This window comes from Tursiops truncatus, chromosome X, assembly GCF_011762595.2.
Source record: "Tursiops truncatus isolate mTurTru1 chromosome X, mTurTru1.mat.Y, whole genome shotgun sequence".
Classification (NCBI taxonomy): domain Eukaryota; kingdom Metazoa; phylum Chordata; class Mammalia; order Artiodactyla; family Delphinidae; genus Tursiops; species Tursiops truncatus.
Genome location: NC_047055.1, coordinates 78,827,504 through 78,852,720, shown reverse-complemented (window position 1 = coordinate 78,852,720; position 25,217 = coordinate 78,827,504). Strand labels below are relative to the sequence as shown.

General features: G+C 53.9%; 2 protein-coding genes across 3 annotated transcripts in view; both read right to left on the bottom strand.

The window, feature by feature from the left end:
- Positions 1-4,054, bottom strand: part of GJB1 (gap junction protein beta 1) — a 45,081-nt gene extending 41,027 nt beyond the window's left edge. The window contains exon 1 of the mRNA XM_033849158.2: positions 3,920-4,054. The gene's annotated coding sequence lies outside the window, so the exon portion shown is untranslated. The remainder of the gene's footprint in view (positions 1-3,919) is intronic.
- NLGN3 (neuroligin 3) lies at positions 1,154-25,139 on the bottom strand. Of its 2 annotated transcripts, XM_033849156.2 has the most exons (6): positions 20,164-25,139; positions 15,444-15,503; positions 13,583-13,732; positions 7,242-7,427; positions 3,920-4,709; positions 1,154-3,049 (listed from the first exon to the last, which is right to left on the bottom strand). In XM_033849156.2, exons 1-6 carry the CDS (start codon positions 20,618-20,620, stop codon positions 2,206-2,208), a joined length of 2,487 nt encoding a protein of 828 aa, XP_033705047.1. In that variant the 5' UTR covers positions 20,621-25,139; the 3' UTR covers positions 1,154-2,205. The 2 variants fall into 2 exon arrangements, with proteins under 2 accessions (XP_033705047.1, XP_033705048.1); XM_033849157.2 differs by lacking the exon at positions 15,444-15,503.
- Positions 25,140-25,217: the final 78 nt, after the last annotated feature.

Sequence of the window (25,217 nt, the reverse complement as noted above, 5' to 3'; positions counted from 1 at the left end):
GCCCCAATGATATGCTATATTTGAGTTAGTTTTGGAAAGAAGGAAGGAAGGGAGGGAGGGAGGGAGGAAGAGAAAGAAGAGGGTGGGAGGGAGCAGGGAGGGAAGAGAAAACCAGTTCTACACTACGGACTCAGACTCATTCAACTCGTGACCCACCCTGCCAGCCTCCCCCCAGTTCTTTTTTTCTTTTTTAACTAACCTGGGTCAAGTCAATCATTGCCCATCTCTCTTGTCCCCACGTACCATATTAGTATACTAGTCCTCGATTTTGGTCTTTGTACTGCCTTGTGTTTGTCCCCTCTGAACATCATCCTGTTGTGTTGGTTCATCTCCCTCATTTTGTCAGGGTCACTTTGAAGAATTCTATTCCTGGTTTCTGAGGTGTCAGCAACCCCACCCAACTGTCACACTTGATGAGCAGACTCCTGGTTCAGTCCTTCAAGTCACTGAGAATAATACGATACCATAATGCTAACTCTGTGGAGCCCATTGAATCTGTCCCCCAGGGTTGACAGGGAGCCACTGATCACCATCCTGGAGAGGAATGCTCCAAGAGCCCCAGTGACCTCTCCAATTTTAATTCATAGACCAGGAAACCAGTATCTCTGGGGAGGAGAGGGCCCCTGCTCTGTCAGTCACCCAAGGCCAGGGAGTCCACATATCTGATGCTGCACTGGATTCAGACACGAAAAAGAATTTCAGCACGTTAGAGGGCAGACCTCCTCCCAGCCCCCAGTCCAGGACGAGGGCAGGGTGGTGGCAATGGTGGCAGTGGCAGAGGCAGCGGCGGGTGGTGGCGGCGGCAGCAGAGTGGTGCAGTGAAGAAGGAAGTGTTTTTTTTTTGATGTTTCATTAGGAGGCCCGAGGTGCTGAGAGAAGGCTTCAGCTGCAGGAACCCAGAGCGTGGGGGGGGGTAGGGGGGTGGGGACTGCAACCTGATTAAGATTGGAGAGGCCTTCGTGAAGGGGGCCGGTAGTGTGCTGCCCAGACTTGTATCAGCTTAAAGGCACAGGATGCAGAGGGAGGCGCCCTGCCAGGAGGTCTGTTGGGCAAGGCCTGTGCAAGGGAGGCAGGTTGGGAGTGCTAACTGGATTTTTTATTTTTATATCAAGACACTGTGTTTAAAATTTTTACAAAGGACAAACTCCGTGGGTTTCCGTTAGTGTTTTAAGAACTTTTCTTTAAAAAAAAAAAAAAGCCAACAACAACAAAAAACACCACCTTTTTGAAAGAGAAATGACAGACACAAAAGAGACTCTGTAAAGAAAATGGGGCGAACTTCTGATAGCATTACCCCAAGGGCAGAGGCAGAACCCAGATTGTACCCAGGGCACCGATAATCACATGGCCTCCACAAAACCTCCTTCACCAAATTTGCAGTCCCCTGCCTGGTCTAGCTAGGCCGATGCTCCTGGCCTCTGGGGGACGCAGGTCACCCTGTGGTCTCTGCAGCCCTCCGCAGAGATACAGAGGTGGCTGGCAAGTTGCCCCCTAAGGCCCTCCAACCCCATCCAGTGAGAGCCCCTTCCTCCTTCTCCCCATGGTTTTGCTGGAACCTGTTTCTTGGGGGCCATGTTCCTTGGTCGGATTGTGTGAGCACTGGGAGTTCCAGAGCCAGAGAGACCTGGGCCTGGAGCCCTCCCTTCCGGAGCTTCTTTGCACCCATCGGTTGGAGAAGCATTTGTTCCAAAATTTTTTTTAAAAATCAACAAAAACAAGACCCAGAAAAAAGACCAAGTCTGGGGGAGAAAGAGCTACTCTGCTCTTTAAAGCTCCCAAGTCTGGAGTTGGTCGGTGGTGCAGTTCCAAGAGAGGTGGAAGGCGAGCACCAAGGGGGTGTCCAGCTGGTGCTTCAGGCTCCCCAGTAGTGTCTGTGGTCAGGCTTGGGGAGCCGGCTTCAGCTGCTGTTCCACGGGTCCTCAGTTCCCCAAGGACTTGTTTGCGTCCCCACTTGAAGGGTTTGTTCAGGTTTACTTCCTTATTTGTGTTGTTGCACATGCGGGTGCATGCCCACATCTGTCTATGTTTGTGCAGGTGGGTCTGCTGTCGGGTGTGGGTGCGTGCGTATACATATATGTCTGTGTGTGTGTGTGTGTGTGTGTGTGTGTGTGTATGTGTGTGTGTGTGTGTGTGTGTGTGTGTGTGTGTGTGTTCGTGGATCCGGGAGGGACAGAGCCGGGATATATGCTGTGCTCTGGGCTGCAGCTATACCCGGGTGGTGGAGTGTGAGTGGGGCAGCCCGGTACTGTTGAACCCTGCGGCAAAGGTGTTATAGGGGTGCAATGTCTGCAGCCCCACCAGGGAGTTGGGGATCATAGTGATAGTGTTGGGGGTCATGAGTGGGATGTCATCAGGGGAGCGCCGCAGGGTCAGCGTGTAGTCGGGCAGTGCAGTGAGGCGCAGGGTGTCATGGGGGGGACCCGCCTCACACTCGTGGTGGGTGGGGCCCAGCTGCAGTGCTGCCAGCTCCTCCTCGGGAGCAGCTCCCAATTCAGGAGCCCCGGCTCCCCTCTGAGGGCTGGGCTGCCGCAGGGGCTCCTGACGCCGCTTGTCCTTCCGATAGTAGAGGGCAGCGAAGGCCAGGACATTAAGGAAGAGGAGGGAGGCCCCCACGGCGATGGTGACGCTTAATTCAGTGGAGTAGTCACGAGGGTTCTCCACCAGGAGCGGCCCTGCATCCTGGTCCCCGTTCCAGGACCCTTGGGCATTCTCATTGCTGTAGGCAGGTGAGATGGCTGGTCGTTTGGTGCTCCAGGTCTTGCCATTGGGCCTGCGGGTGATGTGGGAGCTGTGGGTGGTATCCGGGGGTGGCACTTTGGTGGTTGTGGACGTGTAGTGGAACATGTCATGCAGGTTGTATAGGTGGGGCACCAGGTGTTTCCAAAAGGCCACCTTAGTGGCACGGTAATGATCGCGGACCCTTGGCTTCAGGCCGATGTGAAGGTAGAGCTGGTCTCGGGGATTGTATTTGGACCAGGCCACTTCCTCAAAGCGGTTGGCCTTGGTGTGAATGAACTTGGTGTCCTGGGGGACCGGCTTGTTGGGATCCCTGAAATACCACATGGAAATCTGGGGTCACCACTCTACCTAGACAAGGAAAGGGTCCAGGATTCTTCCTCTCACACCCAGCCCTAAACCCCTTTCCCAGTCCAAAATGTCCCACCGTTTCCATCTTTTTCAGGGTCCTTCCCTCTGTCCATACCCCTGTTTGTCCCCAGGCCTTGAACTCCTATTGCCCGTGACATCATGGAAACCATTTCATCCTTCCCTACGCCCATCCTGTGAGATCAACCTATAGGACGCTTCTTCTTCTTCTCACAAGCTACAGAGCACCCATCAATCTTTTCAGCTGCCCAATTTTTCTGAGCGCCCTTTAAAAGTTCTTTCTGAATGTACTTTATTCCCACTTCACATGGCCTCCGACCATCTAACCTTGAATCCCATAGTTCTGCCAGTAACTCTCACTCCTGCTCAATCCTAATGCTGAGTTCTGAGCCTCAACAAAATTTTTTTACTTTTTTTTTTTTTTTTTTTTTTTGCAGTATGTGGGCCTCTCATTGTTGTGGCCTCTCCCGTTGCGGAGCACAGGCTCCGGACGCGCAGGCTCAGCGGCCATGGCTCATGGGCCCAGCCGCTCCACAGCATGTGGGATCTTCCCGGACCGGGGCACGAACCCGCGTCCCCTGCATCGGCAGGCGGACTGTCAACCACTGCGCCACCAGGGAAGCCCAGCAAAATTTTTAAGGGAAGGAAATGGCATGAAAGACTAGAAAGGGGGACGTAGGAAGAGGGATGAAGGGGTTACCAATCAAGATTTGGGGACTGTCTTAGGAAGGGAGATGATGGAAGAGGTTTGGATAGAGGAGCAGAGGGGAGGGCATGCTGGGGTCCCAAAGAAGAACCCCCAGTTTCTCCTTACCCGGTCTTGGCAAAGTTGGTCCAGTAGGTCATGACGACAGCACTGAGCATAACGTCATTCTTGGAGAAGTTGCAGGGGAAAAGGTCAGTGGGGCCTACCATAGGGACACCGAAAACGTAGGGTACTTCATCCCCATGAGCTGCGTCTGACCAAGCAGGCTTCATGAGGCTCTGGCAGTGATGGTAGAAGGCGTAGAAGTAGGTAGGCGAGCCATAGCGGGCGTGCAGATCAGCTGTCACCACTGAGGGCTCCACCCACTGGTGGTCAGTGAAGAGTGCCACCAGTGTTTTACGGCGGGTCTCAGGATTGTCACGGTCTGCCCAGTCTGTGTACATGAACTTGATGGTCTCCCGCAGGGTGTCCTTACCCTCAGGATAGCCATACAGATTGTCCACAAAGTTGGAGACTGAGTAATCAAAGTCAGTGCCAGAGACACCATCTTCAGGGTCCACCACCCCTTCCACAAACTTGAGCCCCTCACCCTGGTTGACGCCTAGCATGATGTCATAGTTGAGGAACTCGCCCTGTTCCATGAGAATCTCCGGGTCATCAGGAATGACATCACCGTCAATCACGGGGCCAAAGGCCACATGGTAGCGGGCAGGCTGGATGTCCTGCTCTACCAGCTCCTTGGCACTCTTTTGCCGAAGACAGTCCACCATGTCGACGGTGTCTAGCACGTTACAGCCTACCTTGTCTGCCAGCAGGCTGGTGTACTTCACTGGTTGGTAGTTCACAGCCCAGCTGGACAGAGCAGAACCACTTTGGATGATGGCCCTCTGGAAAAGCCCTATAGAAAATAAGCAGCACCAGGTCAGATCTGTCGTGTCTCTCACAGCCTAAGCCTCCCTTGCTTGTCCCTGAGGGACAGATCGAACACCTCCTCATTCCTTTGTTACTGAGGCTGCCCTCTGGGTTGAATGGACTGCAAAGGACAAGTAACCCTTTCGGCTGGAATGATGGGTTAGGACCAGAGGATGGGTTGTTGGGCTCCTTTCCTGACTGATCCCCTGCCTGCTTCTTGCTTCCTTGTTCTGGGTGATGGTTGGTAACTTGGGGGTTAAGGAAACACCAGGAAGAATTAACCCCTTGGGTCCCAGACATCAGCTTCCTTATGCTCCCTCTCTTTATCTCTCCTTGTCTTCCCCTCTTGCTTCCTGCCCAGCTGGGCCCAGCTCTGTGCCAGCACACCACCAGGGAGCTGGCGCTTCCACCACAAAGGGGTCTTTTTCATGAGAGATGAGAAATGCAGACAGGAGAGAGCCTCACATTCTGGGAGTTTAGGGAAAGATTCCCAAGGGCAAAGGCCCTATGGTCTGAAAGTCTCCAGGGAACGTGCCCTCCCAGGCTGTAACCTCCACAGACACTTTCCTTTTCCCGAAGCTACTGATGCCTCAGATCCAAATTTCCCCCTAGGTGAGAGGGAACCAGTCCGCCAAACTCAAAAAGTAGATGATTCTTCCCCCCAGGCGAAAAAGGTATCATTCTCTCTCTGGCCCCAACATTCCCAAGTAAGGGAGAACCTGGCCCTCAGGTGCACAGTTCTGTTCCTCTAAGAGAAAGGGAGTTTACGGGACTTCCCTGGTGGTCCAGTGGTTAAGACTCCATGCTCCCAATGCAGGGGCCACGGGTTCGATCCCTGGTCAGGGAACTAAGATCCTGCATGCCGCATGGTGCGGCCAAAAAAAAAAAAGAGAGAGAGAGAGAGAGAGAGAGAGAAAGGGAGTTTGCATGGGTGAAAAAGAGAGGGAGAGAAATATAGATGAGTACTTAAGTGAGCCTCACTTTTTGAAAGATTATTCTCCATTAATCAGTTACAGAAAAACAGAGAGAATAAATCTTTTTTTTTAGATTTTGTTTTAAAAAGTCTTTATTGAATTTGTTACAATATTGCTTCTGTTTTCTGTTTTGGTTTTTTGGCCAGGAGGCATGTGGGATCTTAGCTCCTGGACCAGGGATCGAACCTGCACCCCATACACTGGACGGCAAAGTCTTAACCTCTGGATCACCGGGGAAGTCCCAAGAGAATAAATCTTAAAAGCAGCCAGGTCTCCAGGGACACAGGCCCCCTATGAGACAGAGAATAGCAGCACACCAAGAAAGGCCTTCTCCTCCCAGGGAAATAGTCCCTAATCAGAGGAGGCACCGTTCCTCTTTCCAAACAGAGGCACCCTCACAACTAGTCACTTCACCCTCCTTGGTGGAAAAAAGGAATTCCCGGTCCTGTACTGTCACCTAGAAACATATTCTAAAGGAGGGATGTACATCCAACATTCCCTACATCCCACCTTAGTCTCCCCTCATGGAGTCCCTGGAGGGATAGAGACAGAATTTCTAGGTCAGAGAAGGTGATTTTTCTTCTTCAGAAAGACAGGCCTTCTTCAAAGAGAGACTGCAAGTCTTTCTGTTAGAATATCACTAACTCATAAGGTTGATTTCAGTAATAAACCCTGTCCTCTCTTACGGCCTTCCTTATCTTGGAGAAGGACACTTATTTTGGGAAGATCTCTTTGTGAGAAGCTCATCTTTGCCTCTCAGAGGTAGAAAGGGCTCTTATAGTCCAGAGGTGAAGAGAATGAAGAGAACACTTCCTGCTGAGCAAAAAAAAGGCCCTATTTGGCCCCCTTGGAAGGGTCACTGGCAGGGGGACCCACAGCAAGGAGAGAGGTTTCCCTTCGGGCTAAAAATGAAAGTCTCCCTTAGAGGGGGCTGTACAGCCCGGGGGCGGGAGAGGTCTGGTCTGGAGTCTGATAAGAGCTCGACATCCCTCAGGCAAAGCCCACCCGCAGGTTTGTAATCCTCACTTCGGTCCCATCTCTGCCCCCCCATCCCCACCCCCACCCCCATCAAGGGCAGTTCCCGTCTTGCACAGACTTGTTCTTCAGCGAGAAAGGCAGAGAATGTCTCTTACACCTAAAAACTAATTTCCACTCTAGAGCTCTACCCGAAGTCATGTGTCCTTCCCACACGGAAAGATTTCCCCCCCGCCCCCGCCCAAAAAGAGCCGTTGTCCTTCAGAGAGAGACATTCTACTCCCACGCTCCTCAATAAGACTCCCACATCAGGAGAACATTCCTTTCTCAAGATGTAAATGGGATTCTCTCCTTCCCTCTCTCACAGTGGGAGAATTACATCTTCCCCTCGAGAAACATTTCCCTTCCACTTCTCCCCAAAGGGACACCGAGCTGGCAGGTGAGGGCTGCTGACTCCCCTGGATGCTCCTGGGACATGGAATTGGGTACCCTGGAGCCTGGAGGGACTGGGGCTCAGGGTCGGCGGCCAGCACTTGTCTAGTTCCTGTTTCGTTCCAAGAGCTACTCACCCTCAGAGTGATGCGACAGCGTGAGGAGGCTGACACAGGACGCGCCAATGCCCGAGCCAAAGACGGTGATACGGCGGGGATCACCACCGAAGAAGGCAATATTCTCGCTCACCCAGCGGAGGGCCTGGATTTGGTCAAGGAGCCCATAGTTGCCCTTGGCAGCCTGATCGCCAGTGCTCAGGAAACCTGGATTCAACAAAGGGCACGAGGACAGTGAAGGTGGAGGGATGGAGGATTTGGATGACGGTGACAGTTGGGGGCATGAGGACGGAGGATGAGCATGCAGTGCAGCTCTTTCCACCCAGCTAGCATTAACCATTGCTCCTTTCTGCAAGGACCAGCGCCATCACTATAGGAAGGATTGGCTTCCTACCTCCCACCCATTCTCCAGTTTGGAAGGTGAGGTCTCCAAACCGTTCAAAAGGGATGCCTCCAGCTGGGAGACTTAAACTGCAGGAACTGCAAATGACCAGGACCCAGCATCCTCTGCCCTGATGTACCAGCCGGGACTTTACCCTAGCACCTGGCAAGATAGAGTGGAAAGAGCAGGGACCCTGGAGTCAGTTTGGTTTGAGTCCTGGCTCTACCACTTACTGGCCATGTAGCTTTAGGCAAGTTATTGAGAATCTCTGGGCTCTAGTTTCCTCTTCTGTAAAATGGGGATTTTTATCCTTTTATCCTATAACCCTTTTATACCTCAAAGGGTTGTAACAAGGATAAAATGAACATAAGCGTCTCGAATATGCTCAGCACATTACACATCTATAGTTACTTCTCGTTCCCCATCCTTCTCTCTCTGGAGGAAGTGAAGATCCCAAGAGGCTACAATTCCTAAGCCTTCCTTGCCCCTCCTGTCCAAGTTCATCCATTTCCACTTCCTTCCAGGGTCTCGGATGCCCCCTTCTCTTCATTCTCACGGCAGGTCCTCACTTCCCCCTCCTCCAAGACCTAATGAATCGGAAACTCTGGGGATGGGGCCCAGCAATCCGTGTGTTTAACAAGCTCTCCAGGTAATTCTGATGCCTGCTAAAGTTGGAAAACCACTGGGTTAGACCATCTTTTTCCTCTAGTGGAGAAATGGGGAAGTCAGTGCAGTGCGGTTACCACAGAAACAGGTCTTCCTGCCCACCCACTGGGATTTGCTGCTGAGGAGACATGTCACCATGGAGACTACCTTCCCACCCACCTGCTGGGATTTGCTGCTGTGGAGACTTGTTGCCATGGCAACTACCTTCCCGCCCACCTGCTGGCTATCCCACAGAGATGTCCTATATTCCCCCCCACCCTGCTTCCATTTTAGTCTGATCTTGCTGCTTCATTTTTTCTCTCTTCCCTGATCCTTAGTCTACTTGGAAGGCTCTATCTTCTCCTGCCCTAGGCTTTTAGAAAGGTTCTTTCCAAGTGGGTAGCTGTGGTGCTCCTACACATTGGAAACCTATACCTGGGTGAGTATTTTTTGACCCCACAGTTAAAAGCTCATTTGTAGCCCCTGGGATCAACTTTGTGGGAGGCCATGTTTGAGGAGGCTCCCTCAGCTCACAGAGAGTTCTCTGACGGTCCTGGTAGTCCACGGGCAGAAGCTGACCTTAAACAGACTCAGGCAGGCACAAGACCCCATCACTGTCTTTCTTGAGTCCTTTTGTTTCTGGTTTCTGTAAAAGAGCTCATTTCATCCTCTTCAAGTGTGTTATTAATTTACCTTTGGTGCAATTAAGTATGTAAAGTACTTAGTTATTCCTCCCAGGACCTAGTCACAAGCCCTCTTTAGCCCCAGGTTCCCGATGAGGAAATGAGAAGGAATTAGAGAAAGCCTGAATGAGGATGAACGGAGGAGCTCTTGTTCCTCTAGACAAGAGAACAAGCTTCTCCTTTGCCTGGCTCGTTCACAAGCTGAAGTTGCTCCTGCAAGTCTTAAAGTATGCTGACCAAGATCCATCCCGGCTGTCCAAGCCTTGCGACCCTCCAGCAAAAATCACTATGTGTTTCTCTTAGCCTGCCTGTCCTCTCTCCCTCCTCTCTCCTTCCCCCGTTTTCTCTCTCCCTTTTCTCTTATTTTCGCAATAGCAGACTTGGCTTCGGTCTTTGCCAAGGTATCGTTCCGTGAAATGTGTCAAATACGTCTGTCCTAACCAGCATGAAGAGCCTGCATTTGGGTGCAGTAGATTTCTCCAACATGTACCAATTCCCTGGGTTAGAAACAAAGGTCTGAAAGGGCTGGGTGGAGGATTTGACCATCACTCTCTGCTCCCTCAGATCCCACAAACCTCAGGATAAGAGGCACTGAAGCCTGTGGATGACGTCATGCCAACCATCCTACTACAAGCGTCCTGCTTGAAGTGCTCTATCCAACAGGCTCAGGCGGATGATACAGAAAACGTCGCCGACCACAAGCACACAAAAACCTGTCAGTCTGGGAGAGCGATCACTCGCTACTAGCTCCCCAGTAACTCAGTCACCCACAGAAACCATGTGAGAATGAGGGCTGAAACACCAAACTCCATAAACTGTTAGAGCAAATCTGAGCCAGTCTCCCTGGGCCCAAGTTTATACTGCGGTGCATGGTAAGCTGCTTGTCAACAGAAGACAGGGGAATCTGGCACATTGTATCAAAACCAGGTATCTGTGTCACCCAAGGCTTGACATTTATCAGGTTTTCAGTTTGCCTGAAGGGTACCTGAGCAAGAATGTAGGATTAAATTCTGAAACCCAGAATAAAACTCGGCAAGCCCCTACTTCCTCAGCCCCAGGGATATCCACGTCCTGTATCCTGCTGGGGTCCCTTTCTTTTGTTGGTCTCAAGCCCAGTGGGGGCTTCTCCGATTATAGCTACCCCTCTGCCTTGGATGGGATCCATGGAATAGCCTGTGACATTCTCCAAATACATGAATCACCAAGATGTCTAAAGAAGCACCTTGGAGGAAACCGTCTGCTTGGGCTCAGGGCTCAGAGAAGCTGATGGGAGGGAGGGTGAATGAATGCATATAATTGAGGTCCAAAACTGGCCACCTGTTCTGGGATGTTTTGGGAAACAAAACAACAGAGCCTCAGCTCTACAGCAAAATCCCCAAGATTCAGAGACAGACCCGTGTTCTAAATCTGGCGCCAAGAGACAAAAACATTTTGAATGTACCCAGAATCCAATCAGCGGCTTATTGATTACATTTGTGTTCCAGAGCAGGCACTAAAGGGTACACAGGAAGTGGTGGGGAACTTCTGGCCAAATCTCAGTTTATGGCTCCTTCTGAGGTTTGGGTAATATTAGTTTGATCATTAACTATTTAAGCTCAAAGAATAAAAATCCTACCCCGAGATGTGCTGTTCTGGTTATCCAAACAAGAGGAGGTTATAAGGTGGTGGTGGTGGGGTCTTTTAACCTGAATTTCGTGGATGAGTTTCAGCGGGATCCATGAAATAACTTCTGTGTGTGTGTGTGTGTGTGTGTGCACACACATGCATTTTTGGGGGAAGAGTCCATAGATTTCATGAGAATTTCAAAGGGGTCCAAGACTCCCCAAAAGGTTAAGAACTTCTGATATACAAGCTTAAAGATTAGAGCAATTGAAGGGTTGTGAAGTAATCAGCAAATCAGGATATCATAGGGAGCGCTCGCCAGCAATAATAGCCTTCCGTGAAGCCCACAGCTCCCAACTGACACTTCAAATCTTGAGTCTCTCCTCTGTCTCCTTTCCGCCTCCTTTCTGTGTGTCACTCGTATCCTCTTTTCTCTTTCCCGTCCTTTCCTTCTCTTCCTTATTTTCTCCTCTCTTCTCCCCCGATGCTCCACTCTCTCTTTTCTTTCATTCCTACCTGGTCCGATCATTTGGAACTGAAGCATATTCTTAGTATTCTCCGTGCTTTCCATTGATCCTTAGAGACTGGAGCTTTCTGTTGATAATTTTTAAAAGCAACCGAGTTGAATATTTCCTGTCACCCTCATTTAGAAAATAAAGTAACACAGTTACTTCTGGCCTTCAACAACCATGCACTTGTGCCTGTGTATCTGTGTGTGATTACGTTTGTATACGCATTACTCTTCAGGAACTATGCAGCCCAAGCGTGTGGGTTTGCAGCCACCTTCATGGTACCATTTTTACTATCAGAGACTCAGATCCCCTTTCTCAACAGGACAGAACAGCTTACAGAACAGAGCCTTGCCATGATGTCTGTGGCAACTCAGAGAGACAGAGGAGCAGTGGCAGAACCATGAAACCCAAAGCCCACTAGACTGTGGAGAGGCCAGGGAGATGCCCTGCATATGTCACACCCAGCATCCAGATGCCGCTGAAGGGAACGCAGGCTCCACTTTTTTCTGGGAATATCATTTCTCTCATCTGAACCCCCAGAAGGTGTCTTGCTATCCCACATAGTATTAAGGGGAAGTCAAGAGAAGATTGCCTTTCCGTGTACGTGGATGCACCCAGAAGTGAAACGCAGCTCTGGGGCCTCTGGGATGCCAACTGCCAAAGCCACAACATACTCAAAAGCAAATTAAAATAGGGTCCTGTCAGCCGACAAGCCCTGGAGTAAGCCGTGCCTAATTGCTCGTTCAGCACCCAGGCCTGCAGACCTGAGAAACAGCCCAGACACCCACTGGGACTCAGGACCCCAGCCTTCCGGGCAGGAAGTTGGCTTCTTTGTGCCACTCCAGGGCTATGGGGCCGCGTGTGCCCTCAGAGGCCTGGGTGAGCATCCGAAAGGGAGCAAGGCCGTGTGTGCTTGGTCGCCCTCTCTGAGGCACTTGTTTACCTCAAGACCTTGGCCAGTTAGGCATTAACAGTTACCAAGGAAGGCACAGGGTAGAGGGGCAGCGTAAATCACCAAAATAAGCATGTGGGTGACAGAGTATGTGTGGGGAAGGCGATATGGGTGTGTATCAGGAGGTATTTGGGAAGTAAGTGTGTGTGTGTGGGAGGAAGATGGTGTAATGGGTGGGAGTGTATGGGGATGTATGTGTGGAGAGAGTAGAATAAATGTGCAATGTGTGTATGTGGGATATGTAAGTGTGGGGTGTGCATGAGTGTGTATGCGTGTATGGATATGGAAGACCAGGTGTGGGGATATGGATGCGTGTATATTCGTGGGGTAGGAATATGTAATATGTATGTATTGGACATATATATGCCAGATGTGTATAGGAAGAGTGTGTGTGTGTATGTGATACGGGTACGTGTATCGGGGCCTGTGGGTGTGTGTTTAAGGGGGGATGTGTAAGCGTAGTGCATGGGATGCGTACGTAGATGTGGAAGCAGGGATATGAGGGGTCCGTGCGTAGTATCTGTGTACTATGGGCTGGGGAGGTGTGGACGTGCAGGTATGGCTCCCACATGTGTAGGGAGGGGAACGCTGGTTCGTGTTTGTGTAGGGAAGGTGAGGGACATACGTGTGTGTGTGGCTGTTGGAGGAGAGGTGGAAGTGGGGTGTGTAGGGGGACGTGGATCTGCCCGTGTATGTGTGGAAGGAACATTTGTGTACACTTAAGGTGTATATATGTGGGGCTTGTGCGCGGATGTGGACGTGCAGGGTGTGGGTCTTTGTGTAGAGTGTATTATGGGGGTAGAGGAAAGCGTGAGCGTGGGGGCACTTGTGGTGTATGTGGGCACAGATGTGGATACAGAGATGTGGAGGGAGAGATACATGGGAACGTGTGTGTGTGTATGCGTCCATGGAAGGTGAGAGAAATCTGTGTAGATGTGCGGTGTGGATGTGGAGTGTAGAGAGGCATCTGGGTATGTAGATATGTGCATCAGGGAGACTATATGTGTGCAGTGTGTATGGAGTGGTGGGGGAATGTGCATATATGTGAGGGGGTCTGTAGATGTAGATGTCGGGGTCTGTATGTGTATGGGTATGTATGTGTGTTTGGGGGGGTGAGCGAGAAATAGATGCATGCTGGTGGATGTGGGCAGCGTGGACGGTGGACATGTGAGGGTACGTGGGTGTGTGGATATGTGATTGGCTAGAAGGAGTATCTGTGCATGTGTGGGGTGTTTAGGGATGTGGGGTGGGTGGGTCGGGATGAGGCTAGGACACCAGAAAATGAATCGACTCTATAAAACTCAGCCAGGCAAAAGTCTGGAACCAGAGACCTGGCTGGAGACCTAAGAGAAGGTGTGAAGCTTGAATTGAGTTTCCAGTGGCATCTCAACATTCCAGGAACGGGCCCAGGGACACTGTGGGGAAGCCCCGGGCAGTTGGGTAGGGGCTATGGGATAACAACATTGTGGCCATGGTCATTAGCACCAGCTAGAGAACCAAGGCGGCCTGTTCTCAGCTCCTCAGCTTTCTTTCCTCCCTCCTTGAGAACCCAGGCTTCCTTCTAGGCACCCAGCAGGGAACCATACCTAGCACTCCAACCCGATAGTTGAGGGTGATGACGATGACGTTGCCATAACTGGCCAGGACGCTGCCGTCAATCATGTTGCCTGTCCCTTCCATGTAAGAGCCTCCATGGATGTAGACCATGACAGGCTTAGCGCCACTGTCCCGGATGTCTGCAAGGAGAAGGGGTGAGACACAGGCTGGGTAGGCTGCCCTTCCTCCCCCACCCCCGCCAGCCCTGGGTGGGGGGGTGTGGGCAGCAAAGCTATCCCAGGTGCCAGGACACCACCGCCATCTCTGAGGGCAGGACTCATGGGGCTGTTCAGCCCGGAGCTTGAGCATCAGCCAGAGAAAGTTGGACGTCGGTGATGCTTTTAAAGACTCTGGTTTCAAGTGCCTCCCAGTAGAAGGCAGCCAGGCGTTCCTGATACAGCTAGGTCTACAGAGGCCGTGGCTGGGCCTGGGGGACAGGGGGAGGGAGGAAGAGAAAGGGCAGGTCCCTTAGCTGGATCAGTGAGTCCCTGCCCCGGGCACCCAGGAGTCCTGGGACCTGACATGGCTTTAGAGAGCAGGGGCTGGGGAGCCCTGAAACCCCCAGGACTAGACCAGTTACATGGAAATACGGCCATTGGCAGCAGCTGGCCCCCCAGTGCAGACAGAGACAAGAGGGGCGGGAATAGGGGGTGGCACAGGAAGAGAACAAGGGACAATGTGGGGACAGGGGAGTGAATGGCAGAGATGGGGTGTGTGTGTTGTGGCGGGGAGAACCTCACTGGCATGGTTTCTCAGCCACGTGCTCGTTTACCCCATTCTCCCCGGGCATCAGGCAGACTTAACTGGAAACACTGGGGATGGGGAAGAGGTGGGGGCAGAACTAAGGATGAGAGAGCCTGCCCCCAGGCAGCTTTAAGATGAAGATGGAGCCTCCGCAGAGGCCACTCAACGAGAGACCTTTAAGCGGCTGCTCCCAAGACCCGAGCAGTGCGGCGACTGGGCTGGGCGGCCACGAGAAGGCTCCCAGCCTGATCACCTCGACCTGAAGCCTCTCGGCCTGTGAGCTGGACCACACTCTGCCGCACCGGCACAGCCCTACCAGCCACCAGTGGGCCCCCCTGAGCTGTGTGGCCCCCAGGCCAGGTCTGGGGCGTGGAGGTAGAAGAGAATGCTCTCTGCTGCCGAGCAAACACAACCTGTTTTCCTGAGGAGGAAGGAAGACTGGTTCAACCGTCACCCAAGGATCTTATGCCATCCACTGACCGGGCTGTGGCGTCCTGGCCTCAGCCCGGTGCTTTGGCCCAGTCCTTGTGGCCCTGTCCTGAACCTAATGCAGCCCCTGGCCCTGAGGCCATCTCTCTCTTTCTGGGTGAAGGCCAAGGAGGTTCTAGGTGGCGCTGTTCCCCAGGCCCTGTGGTTGTCACTGCCTCACTCCTCAGTTCAGCATCCTGCTGGGCCCCTCTTCCAGGAGCCAGCCTCCCCGCAGAAACACAGGGGCTCCTCGCCATTCCGTTTCCTCTGTGCCTCTCCTCGCCCCCGCCCCCCTCAGTCCTGCTTTCTCTCCACTCTCGCTGCTGCTCAGTAGGGGCAGGTGCCCGTGAACCACAGAAGATGGGGGAGGAAGCTGTCTCTGGGCAGTGGGGACCGGGGCGAGGAGGATGCCCTCCCCATGGCTCTGCTCGTGGTGCCCTGTTCCCGCCAGCCGTGTCCATCACCCTGGAACTCCCAGTGGCCGACCAGGCCAAAGATGGATGAACAGCCCAACGGCCTCATACAGGAACAGAAACACACCAACGGACGGACAGACAGACAGACGGGGCTTCTCCCCATCGAGAGGGGGAGGGGCTCTGTGCCATGCACCAGCCGCCACGCCCTGCAGCCCCCAAATACCTTCATCTTCATCCCCGTCATTATCCGCTAAGTCCTCGCCCTGTTTCTTAGCGCCGGATCCTGGGGACCAGACACGGGGAGACACAACAGCACAGAACAGAGAACAAAACAGAGAGAGAATTCAAAAACAGCATGACTGCAGTGTGGCCCAGCAAGCCAGCTCTGGGCCTGGGCCCAGGACAGGCAGGAGGGATGGCAAGAACTGAGGGAATGGGTGGGCTGAGGCCCAGACCTTCATCAGGATGACAGTGTTGCAAGGCCCCTGCTGTGCTGGCCTCCCTGCACCTCTCTGTCCCCAACAGCCTGTCTCAACCAACCACCTTCCCAGTTAGGAAGGAGGTAGCAGCAGGTGGGCCAGGGCACAGAGCCAGAGGCCCACTCAGGGAAAGGACTTCTCCTGGGTGGAAGGGGCTGCACGTGTGTACACAGGCAGGCTGAGCTGGAGAGCAGAGGCAGGCACCAAAGGTGAGAGGCGGCATCGCCAGCACGTGTAGATACGGATATGAGCTGTTAAGGCAGAGCCAGGGACCCCAGCCCTGAGCTATTCGGGCCCAGTGGGCAGGCTCCAGCTGGGCCTCAGCTGACCCTGATTCCCACAGGAGAAAATGGGAGATGAAGCTTTCCCTCCGGTCTTCCTCACTGGGGCCTGCTCTGGGTAATGGCAAATGGGGTTCCTGCCCACAGGAACCAGGCCTGAGAGCAGCAAGCATTGCTCTGAGATCGAAAGAGAGCCAGAGAGGGAGGGAGGGAGAGAAGGAAGGGGAAAAGGAGAAAAGGGACATGAGAGAGAGAGAAAGAGAGAGAGGGGGAGAGAGAGAGAAAAAAACAGAGATAGGAATAATGGTAGCAGCTCCTACCATGTACCGAATGGTTACCATGTGCCAGACACTCTACTTCTGCCTTACTGTCTGATCCTTACACCCCACTGAGGGAGGGACTATCTTTATTCCTGTTTCACTGATGGGGAAACTGAGGTTCAGAGAGGCAAAGTGACTTGCTTAAGATTGCACAGCTAGGAAGTGCTAGAGGTGAGATCCAAACCCAGGTCTGCTTGATTCCAAAGCCCATGGTCTTTCCACTGCACCATGCCACCTTTCTGGGACGGGGGAAAGGGAAGGGAAAAAATAAGTCAGGAAAGAGGTGGAGCATGGGGTGGGGTGGAGGGGAGGGGAGGGAAGGAGAGAAAAGAAGAGACCCGAGGAGAGAAGAGAGACGTTTAGGGCCTGGGTGAGCTATCCCCAATTCTCCTTCTCATTCTAAGGAGGTGAGAAGTTCATCATGAGAACGGCTTTGAGAAAGAGGACCCACCGCCTGGGTGCTTGTCAGTGTGTAGAAACGGAGGTCATTCTGTTGGCACCCCAGGGCTTATCCTCTTGTCTAAGACGTCAGATACTCTCGGCCTGGAGGCAGCAAATAGCCCTCTTTCTCAGCTGGTCTGGGTTCCCTTACAGCTATTAATCACAACAGGAGCCGCCCTCCAATTACAAAATGGCTTTTCAACCAGGGCAAGAGCCCAGCCTGAGGGGCAGAAACTGCCTCCGGCTTCCCGAACCTCCCGTGGCGCCTACCCTCTTAACACCTGACGACGACGACGGTGCTGCCCTCAGAAACCCTGTGGGACATGGGGCGTCATCACCCACACAGCAGACAGCCCCCCGAACGGCAAGGAATCACCCATCCCTAAACATGAATTCCCTCCAACTTGTTGGGGGTGGAGGTTGGGGGACAGGGCTTATCTTCCCCAAGAAATCCTTCGCTTCCCCTGGACCCCGACTTAGAAGATGCATCCCGTTTGCCCCCCTCTGGGAATGTCCCTGGGTTGCTGCCTTGTCCCAGCTTCCTCCTTACAGATGCCTTTGCTCCCTCAGCTTAGCACTCGCTGAGCAACTCCTTGCTGCCACGCCTGTCCCCCACCCCCGGGCCAGCTCGACCACCGTCCCCCAGCCCAACAACTGTGCTGCGGCAGGAGCCCAGCCAGGCCAGCCCTGCCTGCCCTGCACACATCACAACCCTAACCACCTCTGGGGACGGGTCTCCCCCGAGAGGCAGACTTTTTAAGTCTGTTCCAAATGGCCAACAGGCCCTGGATAGGGAACTCATTTGAGCAGCTAAATGACCAGATGCCCTCTCCCACGCTGTCTGGAACCCACTTCCCAGCTCGGCCTGTGGGGCTTAGCTAAACCAGCTGAGTTTCAATGCTAGGCTAGGAGTTTCCTCAGAGTAGCGATCAGGTCTTCAGTTATTTCTAAATCTTTCCTCCACCTCGTATCCCTCCACATCCCAACAGCACCTAGCACGTGACCTTGCCCATAGTCAACAATCACGATTGGTAAGTGTTTGAACTTGACTGGAGCGTCCAGTTGGCTCTCTAGCCAAACTCTCAGGACTGGACTGGACTGGACTGCCCTAGGCTCTTACTGGTGCCCTGGGGGATCATTGCTCCTAGGAAATGGTTAATGTCATCGCCTCCCCCTCTGCCACCCTGCACCCAAGTAAGCAAGTAACTAGTAGCAGTAGGTTTAAGAGACCCTCTTCCTGAAATCTTTTATACGTTAATGGAATGTTAAGACCAGAATAGTCCCCTACCACCTTCAGATGCAGAAACAGAGGTTCTCAAAGGAAAAGACTTGTCTAAGGTTTCACTGTGAGTGAGCAGCAGAGCTGGGACTCGGTCAGGCTTGTGGCTCCCAGACCCATACTCTTTCTGCGGCACCGCAATGCGTCTTCATTCGTGCAAAAACATGTTTACTGATTGCCTTCTGAGTGTGAGGTCCTGGCCTGGGTGTGGGGAGGTGGTGTAACGCTTATCCCCAGGGCAGCAGACCTCACTCAAAGCTTCAGTGAGCATCAAAAGTGCAACAGGCAGATCGCCGGGCTCTGCCCGCAGAGATTCTTACTTAGTAGGGGGCGCTCAGTCCCCTACTCAGGAATCCTGACGACCCCACTTGGGGGAACCCCGCCCTATGATTTCAAAGGAAAACAAACTCCAAGCTTGCCAAAGGGTTGTAGGGACTAGGCTGTGCTTTTCCACTTGTTCCTTAGTCTTACTGTTTCCAATTCGGTTCAACCCATCCACATTTCACCATTTGTTTCAGAGTAGGGGAGGTGGGAAGGACCAGATGGGAGTTGCCTCGCATGCTACAGTGGAAAGAACACGGCCCTGAGGGTCAAGAGACCCAGGTTATGGTCCAGGCCCTGCCACAGACCAGCGACGGGGCCCTGAGCAGCAGCAAGTCACTCCCCTGGGCCTGTTTCCTCATCTGTAAAATTGGGATACCAATTCCTGCCTCATAAGCTTCCACAGAAGTGGGAGGGGGGGATTTTCTGAGGTAAGTATGCAAGCGCTTTGCAGAAAACATAAAGTGGTATTTGAACAGGAAGAATTATTACACGGGTGGAGGGTGACAGATTCCTCCCGGAAAGAGGGTCAGTTTGCAATTCGGGATCCCGTGCCTCCTTCAGAGTGCACAGTTCCTGGAGACCCCCAAGGTCTGCCACCAGGCTAGCCCGGGTCACTCAGCTAGGCCCTGGCCAGAGGTGGTGGGCGGGGGTGGGGTGGGTGGGCAGGGTTGCTACACTTGGCTACAGTTTGGTCTAAGCTCCACGGCTGGAGAGTTGACTCTCGACTTTCAATCCGGGAAAGAGCACGGAAGGATGAGCTGGTGGCTCCCTCACCAGGCAAAGGTCAGAGCCTCTGGCTCCATCTTGGCGGCTTAGAGTTTCTCCTGAGGTGTCCCAGAGGGAACCACTGGCTCTGTCTTTGGCACACACTTTAGGGTGGACTTTGGGGCTGGGAAGGTTGGAAGAAATGGGGTTGCTGCTTCTGCTCTGGACCTGCCTTAGGCCACCAGAGCCTCCCTGAAGAGCAGCCGGGGCCCTCGGATGAGATGGAGCTTATGCTTGCTCACCGACCGCCCCCTGAGCCTGGGCTACTTGAAGGAAGGCTGGGTCCTCGGGGGCAAGGGCAGGTGGGCAGGCAGCCCTCCCTCTCTCTCTCTCTCCCTCCCCGCCGGCTCGCTACCTACCTCCTTTCCTACAAATTTTCTTGTTGGGCTTTCGGGCGCATTCCTTGGAAATCCGCTTTACTGTAAAATGAATAAAAAACTAAAAAATAACAGGAGGCCTCTGCCCAGGGGCATGCACCCGCACCCCCCCAGGCCCCAAGAGCTGCTCTGCAGGCGGCACGTGGCAGAGAGCCTGTCCCACCATCTCCTTGCTTCTGTCACTTACCTTAGTGTGACCCCCGCGGGAGGAGGCATCAGCTAGCGAAAGAGGAGGCACCTGAGCACTGCCCACCAGGCTTGCCCCCTGCCCCCCTCACACACCCAGCTCCCTTGGCCACACACACCTACCACCTCTCCGAGCAGGTGGAATGGCAACAGGGGGGCCTGGTGGCGCCAGCATCCTCCCGCGGGCAGCTGCCAGCAGTGACCCATACTCCCCCAGGGAACCCCCATCCAGCACCTGGCCCTAGACCTGTCAAAGCTCTCAGGCCTGGCCAGGCCCCTCCTGGTAACAGTGTCACTCACACATGGGAGCTCAGACAATGCTGGGAGAGGAAAGAACAGGGAGGAGGAAGGGGGAGGCCAAGCAGAGTGATGGTTAGAAGCATTTTCACAGACAGACAGATGCATGCAGCAGGGCACACCACCACATGCCAGCCACAAACACAGCGGGGCGGGTGGGAGGCAAGGAGGGCACAGTGCCTGGCCGCACTCACCATCCTCCGTGGGCACATAGACGTTCAGGTAGAGGCAGTCTTCGTTGGGCTCCTGAATGTAAGTAGCGACGATATCCAAGTTGGCCGTGAACCAGACAGGGAGCATGACTTCGGGCACAGCTGTGTGGATGTTCTGGGGGCACACTGGGGGAAAGTGTGTGGCGTTCCGGATGCCCGACCAGGATGGGGGTGGTTCAGGGGGCAGGAAACGTTTCTCGCCGATGGGGGGGGCTGCGTAGGGCACCCCAAGGTATTGGTCCACAGGCCCCAGGATCTCACTGGGCAATGGTACCCGGGCACCCCTTAGCTTCCCAAAGTGAGTATTGACTGTGGGTGCTGGGGCCTGGGTACTGGCCCTCAGCACCAAGCTCAGGAACCACAGGGTGAGGCACAGGCTCCGGCCAACTGTGGGCTTGGGGCTCAGGGACAGCGAGGGCAGGCCAAGCCGCAGCCACATGTTCCGGGCCGGGGGACTGGCAGGAAATGCAGACTCCGGGGTCACAGCATCAGCCCAATAGGCAGCCCCTTCATGGCCACACTGACTTGAACCTCAAAACTGAGCTCTCGAGGGACACCTACAGGTGCCCGGCAACGTAGAGAGCAGGTCTTCCGAGCACCACCGCTTCAGAAAGGGGACTCCCTCAGGGCCAGACAGGCCTGTGGAAAGAGGGAAGTATGCGTCATCCAAGATGGTCGCGGAGGGCTATGGAGTGGGTCTTTGGGGCCCTGCTGCTCTTGGGCTACTCTCCTACAGTTAGGAGAGGTTTCCCATGCCCGGGGTTCCAGGGACCCTCAGACGATCTCCACTGCCAGTCAGAGCCACTTGCTGTGTCCGGGCCATGGTTGGAAAAGCCAAGGGGGTCGACAGATTGACAATTGTTGCCACTGCAAGTTGCCAGTCCCCGACTTCAACTCCTCAGCCAATGGAGCTCATCGGGGTCAGCTGGAACCAGAGTAGCATATGGTAGCAGGCGATGGGAGAACAGGAAATGGAGCTGGGCACGCTGCGTGGACACTGAGCTCCTAGCCCCCCAAGACCCATGACCCCACACAGGGACCTCAACCTCAGGAGACGGTAGGATTGTGAACCTCACTCCGGGTCTAAGGCAGAAGAAGGGAACACAGCAGATAGGCAAAGGGGCCCCCAGAGAGACCCCGTCTCCCTCTGGCAGGGCAGGGGGCAGGACAGCCATTCACCAGAGTCCCCAGACCCTCCTGTACATTTCTCAAAGCCCTCACTACTCCCACATCCTTAAGCCTTGGTCCTTTCTGTCAGCTATCTCTAATTCACGTGGGGTGCCAGAGTCTGAGGCAGAAAGCGTTCTGCCTAGCACCCTAGGCATTGTTGATGCTCAGCCAGTGTAAAATAAACAGCAGAGTGCGGGGGACACACACTCAGAGACTCATAGAAATAAACTCACAAACACTCAAAGAGGGAGTGAGAGAGCAAGCCGGGACCACAGACACCATGATGTTCACTCACAGAGACATACAATCCAAACCCACAGAGATCGCCTCATATAGTCTCACATTCTGAGACAGAGAGCTTCACAGAGCCAGAGACTCACAGAGAGATACATTCAGAGACACACGCAGAGACTTACTGAAACATAATCACACACACATCGCATAGGTAAATATCCAGAGACACATGCAGCATAATGGTGACACATAGGTGGAGACAGGAACAGAAACAGCAACACACTCGAGGCACACAGGCCTTCTGACAAAACAGTTGTACAGTCAACATATATACACAGGCACACACAGACACTTCCGCATGGACACACACACACACACACAATTTAGCTTCCCCCTATTTCTCCCGCCTTCCAAGATTGTGGGCCTGCTCCTTTAAGAACTGGCTGAAGGGGTGGGGGGAGGGAGATTGGGAACGCCCGGCAATCGGCCACCGAGAGAGGGGAATGAGAATGTGTGTGTGTGTGTGTGTGTGTGTGTGTGTGTGTGTGTGTGTGTGTGTGTGTGTGTGTGTGTGTGTGTGTGAGAGAGAGAGAGAGAGAGAGAGAGAGAGAGAGAGAGAGAAAGAGAAAAAGAAGGAGGAGGAGGAGGGAGGGCGGGCAAAGCGACTAAAGGGGTGGGGGCTCGGAGGAAAAGGGGAGCAAAGTATGGGTGGTTAGATCCCAGACGCTGCCCAGAATGCACCCGGGTGGAGGGGAGGAGGGGACGGGGAAGGAAGGGGTAAGGGTAGGGAGGTGGGGCAGGAGGGAGTGTGTGTGTGTGTGTGTGTGTGTGTGTGTGTGTGTGTGTGTGTGTGTATGGGGGGGGGATAGTCCGCAGCTGAGTTCACACAATCCCCCCATTCACTGTCTCCATGGCAACTCCGGGGCACAGACCGCTCATTCACACGGCTTCCCCGCCAGCAACCCCCCCACACACACATCATTAACCCCCTCGGTGCCGCCCCTCCCCGCAAATTCCATTAACCCTTTCGGGATGCCTCCCACTCCAGTAACCCTTCCGCACCAAATGCCATTCTCCTTTGAGTCAATTTCCTGCAGCCCCTCCCCCCGTGAACACCTAGACAAATCGACCGACCCCCAAACGCCCTTTGTACCCTAGGACCCACTGTGAGTCTTCAAGGCCAAGATCTCCATCCTGGTCCAACTTGCAATTTGGGAGAAGACAAGGGGAGGCGGCAATGCCGGGGATTAGAATGGCATCTGGGGGTACTTTCTGGGCTGGAGCAGTATTGGGCTAGGGGCATTGTGCAGGAATGGACTGGTGTCAAGAACTGCAGTATTGGGGGCTATGCGGGTTCGGAATGGTATTGGGGGACGGAGCTGCATTGGAATGGGGGAGGATAGGATAAAGGCCTCCATTGGGGGGGGCTGCAGAGAGTGGGGGAGGGAGCCTGGCTGTGAGATGCTATGATGGAAGAGAGATGGGGCTGCACTGCGGGGGAGGGGGGACTGGCAATGTACTATACAGGAATGGGGCTGGGGGCCTTCAGGAGGGATATTTTGATGAGCATGCGGGCCGGGCTGTGGAAATAGAGGGACCATGGGTGGGAGGATGATAAGGGTGCGGGATTCAGGGAGGAGGTGGAGGAGAAAAGCAGGGGAGGATTGGGGGGTCAGGGGTGCTGATGGAGAACGTGGGGTTGAGATGGATGGGGAGCACTGGCTGGGAAGTGGAGCACCCCAGGATTGGGGGGGGGGATAGGATCAGGGCAAGGTATGGGCAGCTAGAGGATGAGAGACCGGGGCAGGCGGCCTCACCTGTTCCCCGGGCTGTTGCGAGCGACTGAACCGGGCCACGGACCACCCATATCGCCTCCAGGCCAAGGGCTCCGCACCCGAATCCCCGAGATCTGCTCTCCGGCAGCCTGGCTGCTGTGCCCGCGCACCGAGGGGGCGCGCTGCGCGTGCCCGGACACGGGGGGGCGCGGTCCCTGCCATTAACTCCTTTTGTGCCAGAGATGGCTCAAGTCCTGGGGCATGGCCCAATTCCTCCCAGGCTCAAGCACGCTCTCCTCAAGCTCTCTCCCCACCCTCTCTCTCTCACGCCCCTCAAGTCACAGTCAGGTGATCTTCTGGGGCAGCTAGTCCAAACTTTACCTGCAAAGCTTGAGACCTTGAAACAAAGGGAGAAACTGAGGCACTGCCTGCAGGAGTCCCCAGTCACACTCCACGAAGACCCACCTCCACCTCACTTGGCATCCCTCACCTCTCCTCAGCACCAGCACCACTCAAGCAGCAACCAGGAGGTGTGCGTGTGGGAGGGGCACTTTGCCCTCATCCTGTCACTTTCCCAAAGGTCAATGCTGTTCCTTTCTGCTGGGGCATGTCACACTCCGGCTGTCAGCGTGCCAGTTGTCGGACCACTTCAGTCTCTCTCCTCCAGATCTGGCTGTCTTTGTGTCTTGTGTTTCTGTGTGTAGTGCACCTGTCCAGTTTCAGTAACCCCCCACCCCAAGCCCCTCTGAGTGTCCCTTATCCCAGCAAAGCCTCTACCCCTATAGCTCCTCAGAATGTTTCTGTCAGGATAGGACAGGGCAGAAGAAAGCTTTAATCATGTTCAACTTTACCCTGTCGGGGAGTTCCACTCCTTGTGTACGCAACTCTTAAACTTGGTAAGTCCCATCTGAGCAAGGGCTTCATGGACCTCAAAGAGGGAATTTTTTGTAACTTGGGTATTGACTGGTGCTCCTGCTTTTACCAGCACACTTGACACTTCCCAGTAATAGAGTGCAACTACGACCTGGACGGTATCCTGAAGTTGTCAGATCATCTGGTACCACCCACCCATGAGGCTGGGGCTAGCCCTCTTCCAGCTCCAGCCTGGGCATACCAGAAGACTCCATGGTAGTAAACCAGTTGGCTCTACTGGATAGCCTTAGATCTAGGGCCCCAAACCTGAAGGCAAGGGGGCTGAGAATGGCCCCGCTGCAGTTCCAAACGTGACCCCGGAGCAACAGTTTTGAGTTTTCTCTACTGTAAAATGGGAGTGAGCAGGTCACACTGGGTAACTGCCAAGGTGGGTCGTGTGAAAACAAGCAGTTCCGGCAACAGAGCAGAGAGAGAAAAGGGTGCTTCCTTTTGCTGGTTTCTCTTCCTCCTAGAACCATACTGTCCTTCCACCACCTATGTGGTGGCGACACTTGCCAATGGAGGGCAATGTTTCATCCCAGAAATGTGACTCAGGGAAGTTTTCTATCTAGGATATCACTTGGAACGTTAGGGAGACCACAGAAGGTGGCAAAATGGGTAAGCAGTGTCTGTCACCCCCCCACCCCGAAGCTTGTTCGAGACCCAGCATGTGGGATGGGTGGAAGGAGAATCAGGTTCCAGTGACTTTTCCTCTGGCCCAGCGGCCCCCCACCAATCCCAGTGGTGTATCCTCCCATGGAGACAAACTATACAGAAGCCGCACCATCTAGCTGAGAAGGTGAACCACCCTTACTGAGAGACTAAGGCCCCAACCCTTAACACGTTGCCAGGTTGGAGAAAAGAGAGGGTAGTAAGCCAATTAGAATTCAGAAATTTAGGAGGTGGAAGGTAAACAGGGGAGATGATCTGAACAGAATGAAGGTG